Genomic DNA, 22,942 nt, shown 5'->3' with positions numbered 1-22,942 from the left:
TGAAATGTAACAGCTATGTTGGCATGAAAGAAAGGCACCGTGAAAATACTTCTTGTGTACTGGGACTGCAGTGTGACTTCAGCGTCTGCCCTGTGGATGAGCAGTCAAGAGTTTGTGGTGGGAAAACTCCTGATCACGTTTCAAGTGGAGATATGCTGTAAAAAATGAAACTGGATTTGATAGTTCTCCTCCTGCTTGCTGTGTGATACATTTGAGATAATAAATCACGTAAAGAAATACCTTAGATGATGTTTGTCACCTTTCCAGGCTGAGCTAAAGGGAAAAAAAAATGGTGATATTGAAATGAGTTAATTGATTAAATATGTATGTTAAGAAAGAGTCTCCTGATAACAGTTGCAAGTAGCCATACAGGTGAAAATGTTCTGCTTTGAGAATGCAGTACGGTGTTTTTCCTCTGAGAAGGCTTGGAAGGAAACAGAACATCTTTTTTTATTCTGATTGCTGAAAGTGTTGTCCAAGAAGGCAGAAAACTGTGACATTTAAGCTCACAAAACTGAAATTAGGAGAGAGAGTGTGTCTCAAGTGTGGTTATCTTCTATGTGTGAAAATAGCTGCTCAAAGAACACAAAATTCTCAAATTGGAAAAGGAGCCCTTTGGAAAGAGTGGGGGTGTTATAGTTGCCTAGTGCTTTTCCATCCCTTCCGAAGGACATGTTGTTGCTGTTTTTTGGCTCTCTCCTGTTAAGAGAGTTTGGGTTTATGTAACAGAGGTAATGAAAGGTGTGAGGTTTAGGATCGGAAGTGCTGTGTTAGAGATGCCGTGAGGTGGATCTCTGCAGCCTTAGTCAGCTCCACTGCCTCCTGAGCGCTGAAATTAGACGTATGTGCCTTACGATTCCTTAAGGGAATCTGTCCTCTTTTAAAACAAAGACTACTTTTTCTGTTCCTTTGCGTGCTAGGTAAGCAGCAGGTTGGAGAGACAGAGCAGGTACAAAGCTTAGTAACTGGAGTGGGACAAGTCAGTGTAAGTGGCTTTTGAGCATTGCTTCAGATAACTATGTAAAGGCAGAGGCACCTCTCGATTTTGAGACTCTTGGTAGCTGCCGCGGACTTAGAGAAGGAGTGGAAGCATGGAGAATGGGATCAGTTACGTTCTTCTCGTGAGGATGGGGTGGACTGAGATGACTTCATTTTGCTACTGGTAGAAATGGGCTGCGTTCTTCTTATGGCAGATTTTTATACCTATATAAATATATTTATTACTTTTTTAACTGCCAAGACAATCTCTTATCTTTATGGATTTGTTGCAGACATGCTCAAGTAGACTTTTGTTTTCTGGTGTATTTTATAACTGTTGTAAAATGTGCCTTATGTTAATGTTTTTAATGTACATGACTGATTAAAATATAAAAGCAGGAAGACTAATCATTGCCTGAACATTTGAATACTCAGTGAATTTTTACATGGTCACTGTGCTAAGCTGTTTACCTGCTTTTTATTTTCCTGCTGGCAGAGCTGTAAACTTTCCATGTCTAACCTTAATGTATAGCCCTCTTACAGGAGCTTAAGAGTGGTAGATTATTTTAGGTTTTAAGAGGCAGTGTTCCCAAATGCTTTCTTCACTCTTTTTGTAAACTGGAAAAACATTTCCAGTCCTTGGCTCTGGCAAGACTGCTAAGAGCCCAGCAAGCCAAACAAAAAAAAAAAAAAAAAAAAAAAAAAAAAAAATTGAGCACTTATACTCCAGCATCCCATTTTAAAGTACAGTTGGAAAAGGTGCTTTCTTTAAGCCACAGCAACATCTTCCCCCTCCACATTTGTCACTTCTCCTCTGCCCCTGGGCCCTGCACGTGCACGCACATGCACCTTTTGTTCAGGAAGTATGAACAATTTCGGTTCAGAACCTTGCGAAAAACCCACCGCTCCACGGGATTTGCAAAGGTTGTCTGAACAAGCGCTGTAAACCTTGAGCCTTCCCAGCGAGCCGGGGTGACGAGAACAGCTCAACAAAGGCGCAGCTTGAGCCGCGGGCCCCGTGTCACCGCGTTGGCTGCGCTCCAGGCTGCGCCGGCGCTGCGCTGCGGGGACCCCGGCACCGGCCGCTCGCTGCTGGCCAAACGGGGCTCGGCGCCCAGAACAGGCAGCGGGGCTCTCATCAGAGGGGAGGGTGGGCACGGGCGGAAGGTTAAAACCAGTGAAATCTCGGGAGGAGGAAAGTGGAACCAAAATGTATAGGAGGAGACACAGATTGCAGCGCGGCGAGTGTCCAGGGGTTGTGTGGGAAAGAGGAGGGAGGAAGCATTCGCCAAAAGCAATGTGGTTGAAGGTACACCAAGAATTCCTCTAGAAGACGAGCTGGAAAGGTGAACTACACGACTGAAGGGAAAGGCAGCAAGTAGAGAGAAATAAAAATTCTGTAATGAGCCTAGCTAACAAAAATGTTAGTTTGTTACTTCCCTGCTTGAAAGGGGGTAGGAGGTCTGCTCCTGAGCTGGGGTGTGTTGTGTGGTGGCCAACATTGCGCAAGCCTGGAAGGATTCTTCAGAGCTTATTGACCTCAGTAAGTAATGATGGCAAGGTGCAGGCTGCTGAAGGACACGCTGCTGTGAGTGCCTCATAACAGGCAGAATTTAACATTTTTGTGTATGTTTACTGTGACTTGTTTATATAATTCACTGGTTGTTGCAACATACCTGAAAATTTTTATTAATTTTTCTTCACTTAGGTTGAATTGAAAATTGAAATGCAGATGAAAAACACTGTATTTAAATGTACTGAGATGCGTTGGTAATGCATCCTAGCTTTGGGATACTGCTTACGTGATGTTTGGGTTTTGTTGCTTCTTTTCAATGTAGTTAGTGTGGTCCAGGCTGTCACTTGCTGAGTGATCTTATGCCACTTTTGCACTCTGAGCCTTGCACCAACATTTTGTGGTTGAAGATTGGATTTAAGACAGTGAAGCATTTGGGATGCCTTTCTTTAGAAGAGAACTTCTCTTTGCTCTAACCTGGAAAAAATGTGCTTTGTCTGGTATTCATTGAGAGGGACCAGGGTTTTTCAAGGTTGGCTTTTTGGGGGCAAAAGAAATTTTTCACACATTTCTGATATGTTACAGTAAAAAGTGGGGGGGTTTGGGTCACATCCTTGGGCTTGAAAACTTTTCTGACACATGCTGCATGTTTGAGTAACTACTGTGATGAATTGAGGCTAGTCTGCTTATGTGGTTACTAATATTGCTGTATGCACTTGTCCTTATGTCTTCAAATATATAACTTTTGTTTTTACATGGAAGTATCTATATACAGTCAAGTGACTTTCTCTTTTTAGTTGCATCTTGAAATAACATTGTTACACAGACGCTGCTTATGAAGTGTAATAAAATATTCTAGTGAACCAGAGTTGCTCCTTTTTAAAAAGATACAACAAAAAACCCCACCACTTTTTATTGGTTTGGATGTTCCAGCCAGGCAGAGAAATTCCTTCAAGTGGCTTAATGAAGATTTGATTGTTTTATTTTGCTGATCTGGAGAGTGTGTGGATGACCTGTCAATATTGGGCGTGATAAATGAGGGCTAGGCACTTCAAGAGAAATTTGAATTATTTGAGCCATTCAGGGATCGAGAAGTGACTTGATTCAAGAGTTATTATAAGGAAAAAATGCTGAGCGCCTTTGGGGATCTTCTGAGGTAGTGGATCATGAAACAAATCAATGACTAGAAACTGTTAATTAATGCGTTTGTATGTGCGATTGGGATCAAACTACTGAAGTAGTAGTTGATTTTTGGTCAAGCTTTGAAGCCTAGCTGGAAGATGTTCTTTGGCCATGCGCAAACATAAATTACAAGGTTGAGGTAGGATTGCTGGGTGAAATGCAGTGGCTTGGCATTACATAGGAGGTTGGAGAAGGTGACGTAATCGTTCTTTCTGGAGAGTGAATCAAAAGGAAAATCTCTTGCTATTTCTGCCACCTTCTTTTAGCCAGAACAATAGAAATTTAGGTTAGATCATTATATTCATGCCACTTTTGTTTCTTAAACTTGGTACAAAGTTTTGACAAAAGGCTTGCGAAGAAACTACTTTTTGGCCAGTGCTCTGTATGGTGGTACGTGCACAGTATGTGCCAACGACTGTGCTTTCTGCAAGGCTCTGGAGTTCACGTCGCAGGGATCCTCGCTTGCTTGCTGGCAGTATTGAGTCTTGGGTAAAGATGTACCTTAATGCATGTCATTGTTTAGAACTAGTACATAGTAGTGTAGATTAATATTTTAGTTACTTGTTTGTCATGTTTTTTCACATGTGTTTCTGTTTTAACTTGTAGATTTTGGATCTTTGTTTGACTTGGAAAATGATCTTCCTGATGAGCTGATCCCCAACGGCGAGTTGGGCCTTTTAAACAGCAGTGGGAACCTTGTCCCAGATGCAGCTTCCAAACACAAACAACTTTCTGAACTTCTAAGGGGAGGCAGCGGCTCTTCCTTAAACCCAGGAATTGGAAATGTGAACTCAAATAGCCCTGTCCAGCAGGGAGTTGGTAGTCAAGTTCAAGGGCAGCCGAACAGTGCTAACATCGGTAATCTGGGTGCTATGGGTAAGAGCCCTTTAAACCAGGGAGACTCTTCTGCTTCAGGCCTGGCAAAGCAAGCAGCCAGCACCTCTGGACCTACCACACCTGCATCACAAACTCTGAACTCTCAAGCACAAAAACAAGTGGGGATGGTGACGAGCAGCCCTGCAACATCACAGACTGGACCTGGGATATGTATGAATACTAATTTCAGTCAGACACACCAGAGCCTTCTCAACAGTAATTCTGGTCACAGTTTAATGAATCAGCCTCAGCAAGGACAAGGGCAGGTAATGAATGGATCTCTTGGGGCAGCTGGAAGAGGAAGGGGAGCAGGAATGCAATATTCTGCCCCTGCCATGCAGGGGAATGCAGGCAGTGTGCTGGCAGAGACTTTAACCCAAGTATCTCCACAGATGGCTGGTCACACCGGACTGAACACAGCACAGACAGGAGCAATGACTAAAGTATGTATATATAACTTAATATATTCTATTTGTTGCATTTGTTTGTGGTTTTTTGTTTTGTTTTTTTGTTGGTTTGTTTTTTTTTTTTTTTCTCCATACAGGTATTTAGAAAATTGAGTAGATTCTTTTCTGGAACAGAACTAAAAAATGCACTTTCCTGAGACTAGTTATCTGTTTCAGTCATCTCATGAAAGCAAGATAATTGAAACAGTATTTCTCGTGTAATAACAAACAAAACACTTTTTGAAAAACACATCCTTGAAGTTGAAAGTTGGGTAGTATCTTAGCAGGGTGAATTAGAAAATAGTAGCATAATCCAGCAAAAAGGAAGCAGATGATTACTTCTGTGCAGGATCTCAGTTTAGCTGCCAGATAACAATATCTTCTAAAGCAATGTGAAAACTGTCAAAGAAATATTTGTAGATTGAAGGGAGAGATGTAGCAGTTGGTCCTCCTGTCAAGGACCACTATCAACTGCTGTGCAGTGATTTCTTTTCAACTATGGAGGAACTGATCTGAAAACATCAAATTCCACATAGATTACCAAGCTAATGTAAATCCTGTGAAAGGGAAGGGCAGTGTCTGGGCAAGAAGTCCAATTCTGTGGCCACTGCAGGTCGGGGCAGGGAATATATACACCTGGAAGTATCTGCTTCTGTCTTGGGGCACTGCTCTGGTCCCTGCTTGGTATAGTAATTGCTTTCTAGGTCTTTATTTTCCAGGTGTGAGCTTAGAGAAGTGGTTTGATTGCTGCTTCTCCTGTCTTTCGGTTGGATAGCAGTGTGCCTCATCTCTTGCCTGTGTTGCTTTGATACGGTTCCTTCCTGAAATTTTGATGGCAAACCCACCATGTTCTGATATGTAGAAAAATACAATTTTTTAATCTCTGATATTTTACCTATTCATACCTCGCTATTCATTAGCATTGTAGTTTATTAACACATAGCTCTTAATTCATTGATGCATTAGGAATTGTGGAAAAAATTGCATTGCTTGACATAAAGGTGTATGTCATGTTCTCTGAAGAAATGCTGACATCATTGTGGAGTACTGTATAGTTAATTTTTATTTTTTTAAATAAAAAACATAAAAAGCATTCTCTCTTCAGGGAATGGGATCCCTCTGCTTAAGGAAGAGATGCTTGTGGTCTGAGTGAAGGTCAGAGCATGTGAGAGTGGATATAGCAGTCCCCGACCTCTGAATTGGTTAGATTTGTTGTGTGGAGCAGATTGGTCTGCGCAGAAAGAAAATAAGCTTTCATTTGGTTTTCTTTGAAATTCGTGGGAGAAGTGACAAATTCTAATTATCTGGCTTATTTCTATAAACTTAGGGATATCTAAGCTCTTTGGAGCAGGTTTTTTCCTAGCCGCTACGCAGTTACGTGATGAAACTACTGATTTTCTGTGAACTAGCTCAAGTAGAATTATCCCAAAGCAAAGGGACTTGCCTAAGAAGTTCTTCATCTGCTGGAGTATGTATGAGCCTGGTGGGGGAGGTTCTGCAATGTCTTGGTTTATTTTAAACAAACCCACCCCTGGTAAGAAATAGGCCAGCACTCCGACAAATTCAGTTTTCCAAGGACTTCAGTGTTAGCCTGATGCCAGCTGCAAATGGCTTGGGAAGGCAACCTGGACTTTCTCAGTTAGCGTATGTTCAAGAAGCAAAGTAAAAGTTAATTTGAACAAGTTAATTTGAACATTGGAAATGAGTAATGGAAGTATCCCTATTACATAAATCATCAGTTTGTCTTCATATGCAGTGCTGTGCTCAGCACTGGTGATGCATTTCCAAAAGATGAGAACAAAATTAGTGCTTTCAGAAGTCCTTACACACAAAGTTGTTTGGAGAAACTGAAAAAGTAGGAGTGTTTAATGACAGAACATAAGTGATAAAATGGTGCTTCTGTGAAGGTGCTAGTACTTAAGAGAAAACAATTTTAAAAACTTGGCCAACTTACAAAAATAGAAAAATTGGTGTTTTCCAGGGCTCCCATCTGTTCTTGAACAAGATGAAGCTTAAAACCATTGTGGGTTTCTTTGTTTTGGTTTGGTTTTGTTTAGTTTTACTTTATTTACATCTTTATTTTCTCTTAGTAAGTGAGCTCAATGTTTTACAGAAACATTTTGTGTTTCTATTATGGAACAAATTAATTGCTCTCTGAATTTTCTTCAGGCAAGCAGAAGCACTCTCTATTTTTGCCATTTTCCTTAGTAGGCTCTTGAGGATTGGCATTCTTTTCCAGTCTCTTCCCATCCCCCAGTTTATTGTCCTAATAGGATTATCAACAGTGATTGTGTGTTAGTTTTTTCTTATTGATGCTCCAGTTGCAATGAAAGCTTTTAAGAAAAGTAAAGAAACACTTCAGTGAGTTTGTCCTTCTGAAACTGAAACTTCTGCAGAAGGAGAATGTGGCTTAGTTTGTTTTTTCATGTCCTGTTTCCTGATGTTTACTGCTTAATGTATACATTTTAAAAGATTTGAAGAGCAGCGATAGAAGTGGTGAGGCAGCTGATCCACCTAACAGAGAATGTGCCTAACTTGACTAAACAGATTGAAACGTAGCTGCCATTACGCTTGAATAACTGTATCAAGGCTGGAAGCAAATTCTCTAGGTGGTGACTGTAGTGATATATCCTAAGGGAAAGGAAGAGGTGTGAAATACAAATGCAGGGAAAAAAATTGAAAAAATACCTTTTTTAAACCAAGATTTTCTCATGATGTGTAAAATAAGTGATGTGCATCACTGATTAACGTAATTCAGGTACGGCTCAGAAGTCCGTTTTTCTCAATTCATTGTGTTTATATGCAGTGTGTGGCACTCATGACCCTTTATGGTTTGGGACCAGTTTTGTTGGGCAAGACCTTGTTTCCTTGATGGTTTGTTCTAGTCCTTTTTTAGTAAATGACTAATCAAGGAAAGTCTATTGCTTTTTCTGTTTTTCTTTCTTGTAGTATGTTTTTCTAAGCATTCTTTCTAGTGAGAGAAAGAAAAGGAGAAAAAAAAAAAAAGTCCAGAATATGATCCTTTCACCTGCTCTCAGAAATAACTGGGATTCATTTAATTTGGAGCATCATAAGCCAATATGGTTAATTTTGAGTTGGACTTGGCCATTTTAAGGCAGCTCTTGAAAGAATGAAAAGTACACCAGAAATGAGCATGGTAACTCAAGTTTATGATGCATGTGCTTGCACAAGCCAAAGGTGGTGGATAAACTTTGCCCCTTACCAATTTGAAAGGGAATGAAAAATAACTGATTCTCACTGTCAGAGTGCTATAAGGTGTCGACATCAAGACACAGGTTTTTTCCATTGGCAAGGAGGGATTAAAGCAGAATAATTGTTTAATCTATAGAGACATGAGCAAAGGATTTCATATGATCCTCCGGAAGAAGCAACCTGTCAATACAAGTTAAACAATAGCTATTAAAGTCATAGTCATGTTTTTCTTGTGATGATATATCATGTTCTTGATAGCCTAGAATATCTGGAAGTAGGGAGTAGTCCCTGTGAAGGTTTTCTGAAATATACAGCAACTTATTACAGCAAGGATTTGAATTCTTCATTGGCCATGACTGTGGAATATGCATGTTCAGATTTATTTAGAGTGTCTGCTTTGTGATTTTTGACTTGTCTAAGATCATCTGGAGACCTCTGAGGAAACCCCTCTTCTATGCTGCTGTGTGTATCTCTGCTCTGTTCACTACCAGACTCCTTTCCTGTAACAATTTTGCTTTTAACTGTGGCATTGTGGCCCTCTTTTCTTGGACAGCACTACAGTTTTCACTTGACTGGGTTGAAGTTTTTTAAGAAATCTGCCTAAAAAAGCAGAGGGACTCTTCCTTGAACAATTACCAGGGTAGAGGAACAGGTCATCTTGTCACAATAATTTCTAGTAGTAGCAGAATTGTCCTTTTGTGTTGTACTGTGTTTTTTTGTAAAGTTCATTAAGTCCAGAAAACGTGTTCAAACCATCTAGAAAATTTTTTGAAATTAAAGTTTTTTTTTAAGATTGCTGGTTGTCGAACACGTTAAGCAGTAGCAAAGCTAAGCAGATGGTCTATAGCTTCCATAGAAATGAGCACTTCATTGCGAGCATGCTCTGTGCCTGATACTCTCCTGTTGATGTGAGAGCTCATCTTCAAATGAGGGCAATGAAGCCTTCCTATAGTTCATTGTGGCTTGCAAGAGCTTGAAGCTGTGTTTCTGTAGATGAGATGTTATGTAGTCTCTTGCTGAGATGCATTCACCTCATCCTAACACGGATATCAAAGCTTGTGGAAAATCAGAAGAAAATTTTGGGAAGTTCCCATTTGTTTTGTGTGGTTCTCAAACTTCCTTTTTGTACTCTAAGAGTTTTGGACAGTGATTCACCTAATTGGTACTTTCCCCCTTTCCCTTAAGAAGTAGTAACGTCCCATTGAGATGAGTTGGAGTGTTTTCTTTTTCATGTCTTTCCAAGGTGTAATGCCTCCTTACACAGTTCTGTAAAAGGAGTCACCTTTTCATCAGTAACTTCAGAGCTGTATCACTGCAGTAAGGATATGCTGGTACCCAGCAGCAGAAACTTAGGAAAAAGTTCTGGAGTTGTGTGTGGCTGCTGATCTGCAGAAGCTGTTGCTTTTAAGGTGCAGAGAAACTACAGCTTGCTGGTTTCCTTTCAAAGTGTTTTTCTCTGCAGAACTAATAAACCTACCACAAGGTTAGCTTTCTTTCTGAAAGGTGCAGTTTGATTAAGCATGTTATTGGGTTCTGTATGCCCCAGAGAAGGATGTAATTGTTTGGTCAGAGCTTAGTCTGAATCTGTAGAGTTCAGGAGAAAATGTTTATTTTCATACTTAGCTATGAGGATTACAACATTATTGTTTTTTTGTAAAATGCCTTTTCAAGATTGTAGAATTTAAGTAACCTCATTCTACATATTTTGAAAACTAAAGGAATATATTTGTATTGATCCAAGCTAGAACCTACCTGGCAGGAAGAAACTGATAGAAAAGCTGATCTGGCTGGCTTATCTTCCAATGTAGTATTTCAGGAGATGATCTGGTAGTAATGAGTTTAGATATAGACTTCCAAGTGCTCTGTACAATTGATGAGTTTTCCTTACCTGTGCATGTATGCATTTAAGTCCCACTGAAAGTTGGTACCAGTAGTAGAATAGACACCAAAATCTTAACAGGCTCAAAATAACCACTAACTGTGCAAGACCAGATCTATTATGATGGATTTTTGTGTATGAGTTCAGAACAGTTTTTTCTCTTAGCTGTGTTGGCCTAATTTGTTTGAATAGTCCATGTTTTCAACTTCTTTATAGTCAAAATAGCTGCATGGCAGTGCATGTTGAAGTAGAAGTTTCAGATTAAAGATGAGGAGAAACTCTTACCAGAAGTGAACTTCAGAAAACAGTAAAACCATTTTTTATGTCTACCAAGAGAATAACCAGTTTTGTTTTGTGGTTTTTTGTGTTTTTTTTTTTTTATTATTTTTTTTTATTTTATTTTATTGGTGAGCTATAAAAGAGCGGAATTCTGTTATTTGTTGTTTCTGGGTTGGGTGTATGTCTGATACACGTGCCTTGGACAAGCACATTCACAGTTTTGCTCCCTGTTGTTCACTGAGTGGTGTTTTGATATTATGAGCAAATTTGATAAGATAATGAACTATGTTAAAGAGCAAAAATTCTGATACAGGATGTAAATTGTGTATGTAATTACGTTACTTGACTCGGTCTTTTGAGGAATCTGTAGTAAGGAAAATTTGTGATGAGAAAAAAATGAAGCAAAGTATTTATTTAAACAGATTATCCTGTTGATATTGCTAAGTACCAGATTTAGATACGCTTGATGATTGTGAATTAAGTCAGCTGAAGATGTTCTCATTCCCTTGCAGTTCTATGTGTTTTAGCAAACTGCTCGTGCTGTTTGTTTCTTTGGTGACTCTCAATCTGTCTGAAGCTGCCTGAATTGTTTTAACATGACTTGCAGTTAATTTGCTTCTCATCATCTACGTTGTCCGTACTAGGCTGCCAAGCTGACTGTCTCCTAGCAGACCATGCCTCTGGCAAACACAAGTAGCCAGTCCAAATCATATTCCACATAATGCTGCTTCCCAGTTTCAGGGGACTCTTAGTAATGTTACAGATTTGACCACAGCTGTTTCATTCTCTGTTGAATAGCTATCACCAAAACAGCATTTCTACTGAGAAGAGACATATGTGCTTTTATAATAATACAAACAGAAGAAGGATATAAATATATAGAAACACGTAACAGCAAAACTCACTGACTTGTAGTAAAATTAAAATAATCTGTAATGCAGTTTTGTTTTGAAACATGGCCATGGAAAGTGGTACTCCACAGATGAGTGTACTCTGATTTATTGAAGAGATTTGGTGGCTTAAAAAGCTCACTTACCACAACTGCTACTCCTGGCACCTGAAATTGAGTTGTTTCCTATTTCTAGTACATGAGTTAAACTTCATTTGCAGTTGTGCAATGTCATTGAAGATCTTTGAAGTGATAGTCACTTGGCCCCTGGGTTCTGCTTCTGCTTAGGCAGGGATCTCAGTTCAGCTTGGCTCTCGTGCTGCAAGGTAAATGCTGTGAGAAATGGAACAGTCAGCCTTCACGGGGCCAGACCACAACTTGGTTTCCCCTCCTTCTGTTTTCAGCCCAGGCAGTTAGTTAAAAAGCCTGTCTCTAACTTATCTCTGGTTTATCATCCAGATGACAAAAATGAAATGTTAATGGTATCTTTTCAGAGTAGATTTGAGCTATTATCTTCTACTGTGGTAACACAACACAAACGTTAAGGGTTTTGTTACTAACTTTAAATTATACTGGTTACTGTCTTTTAATTCTTCAATTTTTGTTGTTGGGATGGGGTTTATTTCCAAGTACCGTTTGTGGAAGAGTGTCTTGGAAGTGAAACTAGTGCAACTAACTTATTTTGGAAGCCAGACCTTAAAAGCAAGGTTTCCAGTGTTTCGTAGGGTTTATTAAAATGACAAAAACTTCGAAGTCCTTACTAATAGATGTGAGTGAAATGATTTCTTTCTAGTTTTTGGATTGTTTTCACATATCTTCCTGCTGCTGTTTGGGCTTTTTTTTTAATAGGTTAAAAATGACTCAGATGTTGAGAGAGGAAAACCTGCCAACTTAAGTGTTGGTGTGTAGAAGTTACGAAATGCTGCTTACTTCAGTCAGAAGGAAGTATCTTTGTCATGTTTTTCTTAATAAACTCCAATCGTGCATATAGATACTATTTCACAGGGGCATTTCTGATGACAAGACCTTTTAACAGGTCTCAAAACTTCTTACTTAAAAGATAGGATCTGTACTTGACAGTGAGCTGTGATTATATTGGGAATCCTGTCATTGGAAGTACAGACAGAAATGTGTCAAAACAGCTGATATTATGGTCTGGAAACTAAATGCTGGTGGTCTGTCTCCTTAGAAAAAGGGCAATGCAGGAAACAAAATTACATATAACATGATATAGTGTGTCAGCCTACCTAAGAAACGGATCAGGAGTGCAAAAGCAGTGGGAGGAAGCCATTCTCCTGTGGCTGCCACTTTGTTGAAGTACAAATGGGACACCTTCTACCATCAGACAGAAAATAACATTATGTTTGAAAATTGCACTTTGGAATTTTGAAATCCCTTCACTTGGCTAGGGGATTAAAATTTCAATACAAGAGGCTACATAGGGCATGCCCAAGTCTGCCTTATAGTGGGCGGGCTATTTTTCATCTTTAAATAAAGATTAAACTAGAGAAGATGTTTCAATACACAGTTTCCCCACACATCCCTCCCCTCAAAAAATCCTGAATTCTTGTTGACACAGTTGCTAGCTTACTTTGCAAGACTGAATATAAGGAATGTCAAAATAGAATAGCACTTTCCTTTCTTATGAATGTTTTGAGGAAATATGTTGGGTTTTGTTTGGAAGCCTAAGTCCATTTGTGTGTGGCATTGAGAGAAAGCTTGACTGCTGCAACTTTGTCCACCAGCTTTGAATGGCACATGCTTATTTCTCCTCCCCACCCTCCTTCTTGCCACTACAGTAAAGAGTATTTACTCCAGAAATCACTGTGCCTGGAGAGGCAAGTGGCATCCTAAGCCTATTGTTTTGGTTTTAAACATTTGTACGTAATCCAAGCAATGCCTTTAATTTTAAGGCCAGAAATACTTTGAGATTTGGATGGCTGAGGGCTTCAGATGATTTTTTTTTTTTGAATGCTTGGTGCTACAAAAGCTGCCTCTAAATAGCATCTGGAAATGTTAGTACTTGTTATGAAGATGCTCAAGCCCCAGAGTGATAGTATATTCTTTGGTATGTGTATGTATGGATCTGCTTTAGGTTTGGCAAATAAGAAGCATACTGTGCCATAAGAGGGATTCAGTAGTGGCTTTGTTTTAGAATGAATCACAATGAAAATTCCGCTCATTAAACACAGGAACATCCTTGCCAAAAGGACCCATCTATGAAATACACCTTTAGAAGAGAGTAGTAAGTAGATAATTTAGCAGTGTGTGCAAGATGCTGCTGCTTTGGGGCACAAAGGTTTTGTGTTTTCAGAGTGACTGCAGCATAATGCTGTCCTATCTGTATGGTGTTCTGGTTTTGTTGTGTGGTTTTTTTTTTGTTTTTTTTTTTTCTTAAGGGCATTTTTAAAAACAAGTACACTTTGAAACTTACGGCACGTTGACTAAATAACTACCTTTATGATGGGAGGTCTTTGTACTCTGGAAGTGGAAAAGTGTTGGAACATCATGAGTGAAAGATGGGATTTCACTTGTGGAATGAGCTGTTTGCTTCCTTAGTCAGATATTGGGCATCTTGGGTTAAAATACGTTTCTGGATAGTACTGTGTACAGGCTGCTTTCAGTGAGAAGTGTGTGTGTATGGGCCTAGTTTGTTCACACTGTTCAATTTTAAGCATGTGTTTAAAGACGACCATCAGATGTTGCCTTGTTTAAAAACCTGTTGAGAAGTCTCTTGATAGCTTCACTTGAATTGTTAAATCTTTAAGGAGAAAGACTGGAGATTTCAAGGTAGCTCTTAAAGTCAGCGTGGTGTGTCAAAATAAACATATTTGGCTTTTAAAGTTATTTACAAATTATTTCAACAGTGTAAATTACTTATAGTTACATTTTTCCTTAGTTATTGTTAATGTCAGGCCATGATACTTGTGCTAAGTGGTTGTTTTGGGTAAGCTATATTGATGTTTTTTTCTTTTAATGTACTTAATGTAACCTGCTGTGTAAATTTGTTTCCTGTCTATTTGATTTTTCTTCTTCCCCATCCCAGTCTGTATTGAACTTGAATAATTACTTTTAGAAGCACAATCTCTTCCTTCAGCATGTCCACTTTTCCTTTAGGATTCATGTCTGTCAAGAAGAGTGCATACAGAGGAAACAGAATACCTCTTTTCATTCTATTTTTGAGACACATTTCCTGTTGCTGTTATTCTGTAGAGCTACTATTGCCTTTCCCCCACCTCGGTAGAATGTTGTATCACATCACACACACTGCCTGATAATGTATCTTTGGCCAGTTTCTGGGAGATTAAATGGAAAAGAATCTCTTAACTAGTGCTACAGTTTTTTCTTACCATAACAGTTCATTCCTTGTAATACTAAATTTTTTGGAGTATGACGTGCTCTCCTTTTGCTTGACTGTCTCCAGCCAACTATAGGAACTTCCGAACTGCCGAGATGCTGGCAGACACATCTGTAAATTCTTTTGTAGCCTGCTGTGTACATTTTGAAAGGCTAATATCTACAGTACAGAAAATAAAGGAAGAAGCACGGACTTTGTGTTGAGATTTGTTGGTTTAGAAACATGCATTTAGCTTAATGATTATGAAATACTATAAGTATTGGTGGAGGACAGATACATTTGAGTTGAGATCCTGTGTTACAAAGTTTTGTTTTGATGTGACTGAATGTGTTGTACTGCACGATGATGCTTTGGCCTGTGAATATACAATCAGGTATCGGTAGAGGTGTATTGTAACTGAATTTCAATCTTTCAAAATCCTCTTTTTAAGTGCTGCTGAATTACTGTTTGTGTCCAAACTAGATTTTCCTGATGAAACAAACCTTTGAAACAGCTTTAAGTTTTGCAGTTCTGGTTAACTTTCTGTTCTTATGCAGTAAGAATAGTTCTTGTTTATTTATCCGAAGAAAGTAATATTTTCTGTTTGGCGCTCATAAAAACTCTGGAAGCAATTGGAATACGAGGATCAATTGTGGCTAATTATCCATTAGAGCTTTGAAGTTTTTATTTGTAGAGGTTACACTCATCACAAAGTAAGCCTTCTGAGCTTTATTTTTGATTTGTAAGTGCAACAATTATGCTCAGTGCAGAAATTACTTTGATTCTTCCTATAGTATATTCCATTGTATCAGCACTCAGGCTTGTGCAGAATTTTGGAGACATTTTCTTTCTTTAAGCATATATACAATGCAGGCATATGTGGGTTATTTTTTTGGTTTTTTTTGTTTGTTTGTTTGTTTTTACCCTTGAAAAGGTTAATTTCTAGTTAAATGTATTAAGGGTTTATTCTGTACATACCCAGTCATTTGTAAAGATCTTTTCCCCAAGAAATTCTGTCTTTTGTATTTCAGTAATTATGCAGAAGTGTTTGTATGTTTTTAAAGTGATCTTAGTGCCTTGAAATACTTAGATTTGTCTTTGACCTCTGTGAAATGCCTGGAAGAGAATTTCAAATCTTATTACAAGTGATAATAAAATATCTGGCTTCCTCTTAATGGGATTTAAAAAATTTTGTTTCTATCTTTACCAAATCTCTCATCCAGTAATAATGGATGAAGTAAATTACAATTATTCCTGGGCATTTGAGTATTTTTGAGTTAGTTTACTGCTGAAGAACAAGACATTCTAAATCCTTTGTGAATTTGTTGCAATAGGCAGTTGTTACAGCACTTAGTTTAAAGTAGGAGGGTGGAGACTTTCAGCACGATAGGCTTCCTCTGGACGCTGCTAGCCAGATCATGATTTAATTCTCAAAACTGATTCTTAAAGTGATACTTTCTAAAAGGCATTCATGTTACTCACTGACTTTAAAAGTGAATATTTGTAAATTAGTATTTTTGTCAAACTGCCAAGCCTGCAGATTGGTTTAGGTCAGGAGCTCTCACCTCAGCTGAGATAATAGGATCGTCACCATTCTTGCAATGAAATTGAATTCACTTTTTTTTTTTTTTTTTTGGTAACGCCACTGGCTTTCTGCCATAAAATGATTAATCTTTTCCTTGCTTCTCCATCTGTCCCTCTGGCATATACATTCCAAGCACCATGGTGACTTTCTTTTGGAACATGTTACTATAGGATGAAATAGTAATTAGTGGATAGTTACTTTTTTTTGTGTCAGTAAACAGATACAAGATGATGCCAACATAGTAAAGAAAGCCTGTCTTTCCCACTTCACGAATGAACATAAATTCCTGATGGACTTATCTTTTATACTTCTCCGAGAGCCTTAATCAGTGAGGTGGACCTTGCTTCGTGTTAGAGATTTGCGTTTCATACCAGAGGGAGATAAGAGTCCAAAGTGCGAAGTCCTCGGTGTGTGCCTGCCTGGAAAGCTGCTCTTTTGCACTGAGCGGGCAAGCAGAGCGGCTGGTCAGCATCGTGGCAGAAGCGTGCAGGGACTGAGGAGGGATTAACTCCAGGTGGTTGATGCCAGAGCGTAGCAGCTCTGAACTTGTGCGTGTTGAACTCATCTGGACCCGGTGGTGAAGCGGTGCAGATGGCAAAGCATAGGTCTCTGTCTCTCGTTGAGTTACCACTCTGGAAAGCAGAAATAAGCCTTTTGACGGCAGTTCTGTCCTCTTCCACTGTTGCTTACTAACAGTATTAAAAGCAGCTGAATTGTCTATCACTCTGAATTTCTGATGTTCCTCCATTACTTAGAGCAGATCTACTCTAGCATTCACAGTATTTTCTATAATTTAATTGATAACTACTGAACATCTGAGACACCTGACTGCTTGATTTCCTTGTCCTGAGAGAAAGATGAGAAAGATCAAATGGAAGAAAGTTAAAATTATTTAAGCCAAGCAAGGTGACACACTTCTTGGTAGCAAAATCATTTCAGTGGATGAGAAGGGGGCCAAAATGCTGAGCCTTTTAAGCAAGTTGCCAAGAGATTTGAAGTAAGTATAGTAATTTGACAGCACAGGGTTTGAAGGCTTGGTCTGATAACGGAGTATTAAGTGACTGGTTTTGGTGAGGCCCATAAAAGAGGAGAGTAGAGGGTGCATGGGATTGCGTGGATTGGTGGCAGCAAGTACAGAAATTCTGAATCATCCCCGTCCTGTAGTGATTCACAACAGTGACAGCTTGGTGCAGGAGCAGCACACCATATCTGTAAACCCAATCATTCTATTCATGCCGAGCCCAAAGGATACGTCTTGGATCTGTGGGTCATAGTGGGAAGTGCAGAATTTCTGTTTTGTGCCAGCTTGCTCTTTTAAGAGAGGAAAAAAGTGTCCCTAACATCAGTGATTTAATAGGGGATTTTGGATGAAGCATGTGAGATGCTGAGTAGCTGTGGCTCTAGAAGGGTTGGATTATTTATGCAGAGTAGCTCTGCCAACCTGAGGCTATTGATTATGGTATAACCCTAAAGTTACAGCTTAGGCATTCAGAAAACTGAATCATAGTTTATAGGTAGCTTTTGAAAGGCAGAACTGATTGTCTCCTCAGCATTTAGCATGTTATTTCACACTGGGTTGTTTCAGTGATGCAACAGGAGGAAGTAGGGGGAATGTCCTTCCTTGCAAATAGAAGGGATTTAGAAGAAAACAGTAGTAAGTGACAAATATGTCTTACTAGAGCAGTTTATACTGTTGAGCAGACAAGCTCTCACGTATGCAACTCTTCAACCCTACTGTTAGTTTGTGAAAATCTGGCCTTTTATCAAAACAGATCATATCTAGGATGCCTCTGCTCTCTCTCTTCTTTCCTTAATTATGACATGCATGCTTTCTTCGTTGAAATAATTTAAATTATTAATCTGGGGTTTACAGGTAAATTGATTTTAGCTTTTGTACCATAGACCAGAATAATGTAAAGATAGTGGTGGCTCACTAAAAGGCTGGTTGTGTCTTCCTCCTATAACTATTCTGTCAGATTCAGAGGTATGGGAACAGTTTAGTGGGAAAAAAGGCTCTGACCTTCCTATTTTTCTATTGCCAAAACACATCTGAGAGTAGCATAAGCAGTAGATTGGCAGTGTATTCTCACACTGCTGCTATAGAGGCTGTAGTTCTTCACAGCACCCCTCCCCAAGGGTCTTCTAAACCATTTCCTGTTGTGCTTTCAGCTCCCTCCCATGTCCTCAGATAATCTTTCTGAGGTGCTGACAGGACAAAACTGGCAGTACCGGTGGCTCATTCAGAGCCCTGGGTAGGCGGGCTGCTGCTAAGCGCAGTGGGTAATGGCAGAGGTCTTTGTGCCTTTTCTTCGTGGAGATGTTAATCTGAGTGTCATAATCTAGCTGTTCATCTCTCTACTCAGCAGTTTTAGGAACTTAATTATCTGTGAGACCTTTAACAAAAATGGGTCAAATTGACCAGTGATTTCCAAAGTGATTAGAGAAAAATTGATTTGAGGAAGGGAAAGGAGATGGGACACTGATTGTCACAACCCTGTTGCTTAAGCCCAGTTTCCTTAGGGTACCTAACTAACAACATAACTGGTTTTGTGATCCTGCAATCAATGTCAGTCTGAAGAGGCAACTTAATTGCTGCTGAATTGAGTGAATGAATGAAATTCTGTTTTGCAGTCCACTCTGTATGATCTCATGTCACTAGAAGAGCAATCATCTCAAGTCTCACTTAACCACTGTCTAACAGGGTTCTGCGGTGCAGAGGAAGATACAGTACTTTGATGCAGGTTTTTTTGGCTTCTGTTCTGCACCTCTGCTTTCCTGGACTTTGATACTTGTCTCTGGGTTTGGTTAATGGACTTGGCAGCTTGGTCAAGGTCTTAGATCATTTTAGTTTCCTGAGATAACTTTTTCTTCTCACCTTTCTTTGTTGTTTCTAGACAAGCAGAAGGGAGCTTCTAGATCCCTATTATTAGGGTCCAGTTTATAAAGAATTAAGCATATAAAAATGACAGTGATACAAAGTCAGACGTGATACCTCTGTAGGCCTTACAGCTTTTGTGAATTAATTCATGTTGATGAGCAGAAGTGCACACTATTTAGATAAAAGGTTAATATAATCTTAAGAATTTCAGTGGTATTTGGTCACTTATATTTTTTTCTAATTTTTGCTTTGAAGCTGTAGGTCTTCATATCTTACCTGTTGATATGTCTTTGCTACATAGAAAATATATGTTATCACCTTTCTGTTCCCAAAATTGGTACTTTAGGATGACGTCAGTCCTTGTCTTAATAAGATAAGCAAATTAATAAGATTAAATAGTAAGCTAAATAAATTAGACTATTAGACTGCAATTAGACTGTCTGTTGTAGCCATGTCTTTTAGTCCTTTGAATAGTTCTTGAAGCCTCTCTGAATTCTGTCATTTTAATGTATTGTTCATGAAGAACTAATACAGCATGATCATCATTGCAATAGCATTCACATCAAGCCAAACACATAAAGATGTCATTGCTTTACACTTACCCGGTTGTCTTTTCATACCTCCTGTTGTCATATTGAGAGCTCAGATTTGTTGTTTCAAGCACTTTGCAGATTCACAGCTTTCAAAGTCCAGCCAAGCTTGTCGAGCTTCCTTTCTTTCTTTCTAGGACTGTTCTCTAGTTAAAAATCTAGTAGGTACTGGATTGAATATTAATGATAGCTATTTTTAGTTTACAGGTTTGGATCATAATCAGATTACTTCAGCCAGGCTTATTTTCCACTGAACCCATGCTGCTTTGAGTTCTTTGATGCTCATATCAACCTTTCAGTATTTTTTCTGCTGTCAGGCTAGTCCACATCTGGTGGCATTATTTTGTTTTTAAATACTTGGCCAGAATAATCTTCTTCTGTTTTTATACAGAAGAGTCAGTGCTTCAAAACTGAATGAAAGTCAACATTTAACTTGCAGTTGTTTTTTTTGTTTTTTTTTTTTTTTTTCCTGGACTAATCTGTCTGGACCAACTAATTTAAAACAAGAAAATGTAGCATTAACTTTATGTAGGCGGTGGTGGTGCAAGATACAAAACCAGGAGTGCTGTCAGAGGTAGGTGCTGCTCCTTGGCCTGTGCCTGCAAATGAGAATGCTTTGTCTTTTGCAGGAAAACTGATAGTGAGCTCTGTCTGTCCTGACAGACTGTGTATTCATTAAGTTTGGAAACCCTGGAGCAAGAAGTGGGTTGGGGCAACAGAGGAGAGCAGAGTTTCTCAAAGGAAAATGTGCAGCAAGGACCAAACTGTATACAGTTCTGTGGTTTGTGACAGCATATTGGAGGGGAAGCTAAAAAAGGGTTTGTGAATCAGAAATTACGTGCTTGTAACAGTGAATGGATTTTGCAGCATGTTGTACTGGTTGCATGTCCTGGGAGCCTCAGAGGAACATGTGGTAATGAAGTAACTGCTTGAATGCAAGAACTGGCTATAGTGGTAGAGGTGAAGGGACAGTTAATAAAAACTTAAAGTAGGAGGCAAGGACACGATTTATTTCTGGCTTGGATGCTTTTTGTACAAGGAAGGAGTAGCTCCTTGATGCTGGCGTAGAGGAAGACGTACTGTAGTATGTCAGCAATGATAGAAAAGGGAGGAAAAGAGTAAGCTTTAAAAACAGAAGAAATGTCATAGTAGGAAGATCCAGTCTGTTCTAAGGTATCTTTTCAATTAGATTGGTGAACTTCTCATTTCTGTCATATCAAGTCTGAGTTGCACCATCAGATGGAGAATATGGATTTGATCACAGACTTGATCTATAATATCTATGAAAGTCCAGGAACTAGAGGAAATTGAATTGCTGTTCTGTTCTGAAAATAACTAAAAATCAAAACAAAGTACCTCCCACACCTGCTGCTCAAAACATTGCAGTGCGAGATCTTGTGTAGTCCGAGTCAGCTAAACAAACGTTCTAAGTTTTCCTTCTTTCAACTTGGAAGTTTTTACATTCCTTGGCTTGTGAGGGTAGAGTGAAATACCCTATTTCCCATCCACATTCAGTAATAGATTCCAGTATCTTAGAGAGTTGCCATAGCGATAAAAAAGGGAACAGAATCTGCTGTCTTTGTGGGATAGCAGAATTATTAAATTAAATGCATCTTTTCCATTAAAGGAGAGTAGCATTATCATATTTCTGAGAAGAACTGTTTTAGACTGGAAATAATGTGTTTAAGCTGGTGTCCTACATTAATCATGTTACTACTTCCAGCACTTCTAGCCTTGAGTTGCCATCCTGTGCTGGGGTGGTTTATAGCATTCCTGCATCTCCCCTGTTGCAACTGGTGAAACAGCTGCACAGAAAACACCTTGCTTTGTGAACAAGCCTGCTTTATTCCATCAGAAGTCTTTGCAGTTGTGACCACAAAGAACCTGGAAAAAAAGCAAGAGTTGCACAAAATTGTAACACAGAAACAAGAGTGCAAAATGTGAGTTACCAGAGGATGAGGTGGGATGAAAGGAGCCACCTGGGGTGGAGTGCAGTGAACATGGCCTGCAAAAAATGATGGTTGCATCAAGTAGAGAAAGAAAATGAATGGACAGTTGAATGAACTGAGAGAGAAGAAGAGAAAGCAACAGAGGAGGGAACATCCTTTAGCTTAGAACAAAATGGAACTGAACTGCAGCATAACCCAAGTTTTCAGAGAGAACCTTTCTGCTTTTGTTGTAATGGAAATGCACCAGCTACCACACTGATAGGTCGAAGACTAGCCCTGTGATACGCATCCGTACCCATTCCTTGCTGGAAGAAACAACTCGCACTGGACTGCTTTTTGCTTTTGTTCCAGAAAGTAAATTTAACAAAGTTTAAGCAAAATGCAAGTCTCTGTTATGGCTCAGAGTCCTGTATGGAAACAACCATTCTTACTAGGGTGCTAACTCCCATGTTCCTGATGATTTATCTTTGATGACTTGTAATTACCTAGTAATCCTCCCCTGAACTACCTAATTTGGGATCAGAGTTCTGTTTCAGAAATATAAAAACAAAGGTCTTCCAAGTATCAGCCTTCCCCCAACTGCCCCCTCATTTCACATAGGAAAAAACCTGGGGCCAGAGGCAGGAGCCGCAGTGTTTGAGCCTTCTGACTCGCTCGCTTCGGAGCTGCTGATTTCAGTTTGCAGAATGAATAAGCAGTGTAAAATCTTTACTACGTATAGGCTCAATCTTCTGATTATATTTGCCAGTTGTTTTCTGGGATTTCAATTAGCAGTGGTTTAGATAAAGTTCTGTGGAAGGTCAGCTGATCTGAGTGTTCAGATAATTCACCAGGAAATGCCAGTTAATGCCTTATCCACTCAGACATCTTTCAGTGTTTGATATGCAGGGGATCTGCCTGATTCTTTCTTTTCTCCCACCTCCTATTTGTTGCCTTCCCGCCGGTGAGGAGCTGACAGTGGTTTGCTTTGCTGGAATCCCTACCTGACTGCAGTTGCTGGAGGTGGTTGCTGCTGGAATAAATGCCGAGCTGCTCCTCGGGTTACCAGTAACAGCTCTGAAACACTGTTGATCTTAATGCTGTTTGGCAGCAGGTTGTTCTGCCACTAAAACTCCTCATTGATCCCAGCCTTGGTTGAAAATGGTTATAAATAGATAAGAGTTCATTAGAGCAGTCCTGGCATTGTGTTGTGCACTTCTAGTCCTGTTAATAAGATTAATTCCTGAGGCAAAACTGAGTTTAAAGAACCCTAAAATTGCAAACATCTGTGAGTTTAAATGAACTCACCTTGTGTATGGTCCTTCCTGATTTTTGTCTCTGTATTTACTTCAGGTATTGCCACATAAGA

The 22,942-nt window shown here is 39.3% G+C and overlaps 1 protein-coding gene across 7 annotated transcripts in view; it reads left to right on the top strand.

Annotated features, from left to right (window-relative positions):
• The window catches only part of LOC104357394 (CREB binding protein), a 99,140-nt gene that overhangs the window by 10,074 nt on the left and 66,124 nt on the right, over positions 1-22,942 (top strand). For 6 of the 7 annotated variants that reach the window (XM_042798328.1, XM_042798329.1, XM_042798326.1 and 3 more), the window contains exon 2: positions 4,280-4,992. In XM_042798328.1, coding sequence (XP_042654262.1) covers positions 4,280-4,992 — 713 coding nt within the window. The remainder of the gene's footprint in view (positions 1-4,279; positions 4,993-22,942) is intronic. The other variant, XM_042798330.1, reaches the window with a different exon arrangement.

This window comes from Tyto alba, unplaced genomic scaffold (genome assembly GCF_018691265.1).
Source record: "Tyto alba isolate M040663 unplaced genomic scaffold, T.alba_DEE_v4.0 Super-Scaffold_28, whole genome shotgun sequence".
NCBI lineage: Eukaryota > Metazoa > Chordata > Aves > Strigiformes > Tytonidae > Tyto > Tyto alba.
This window is presented reverse-complemented; position numbering and strand designations above follow the sequence as displayed.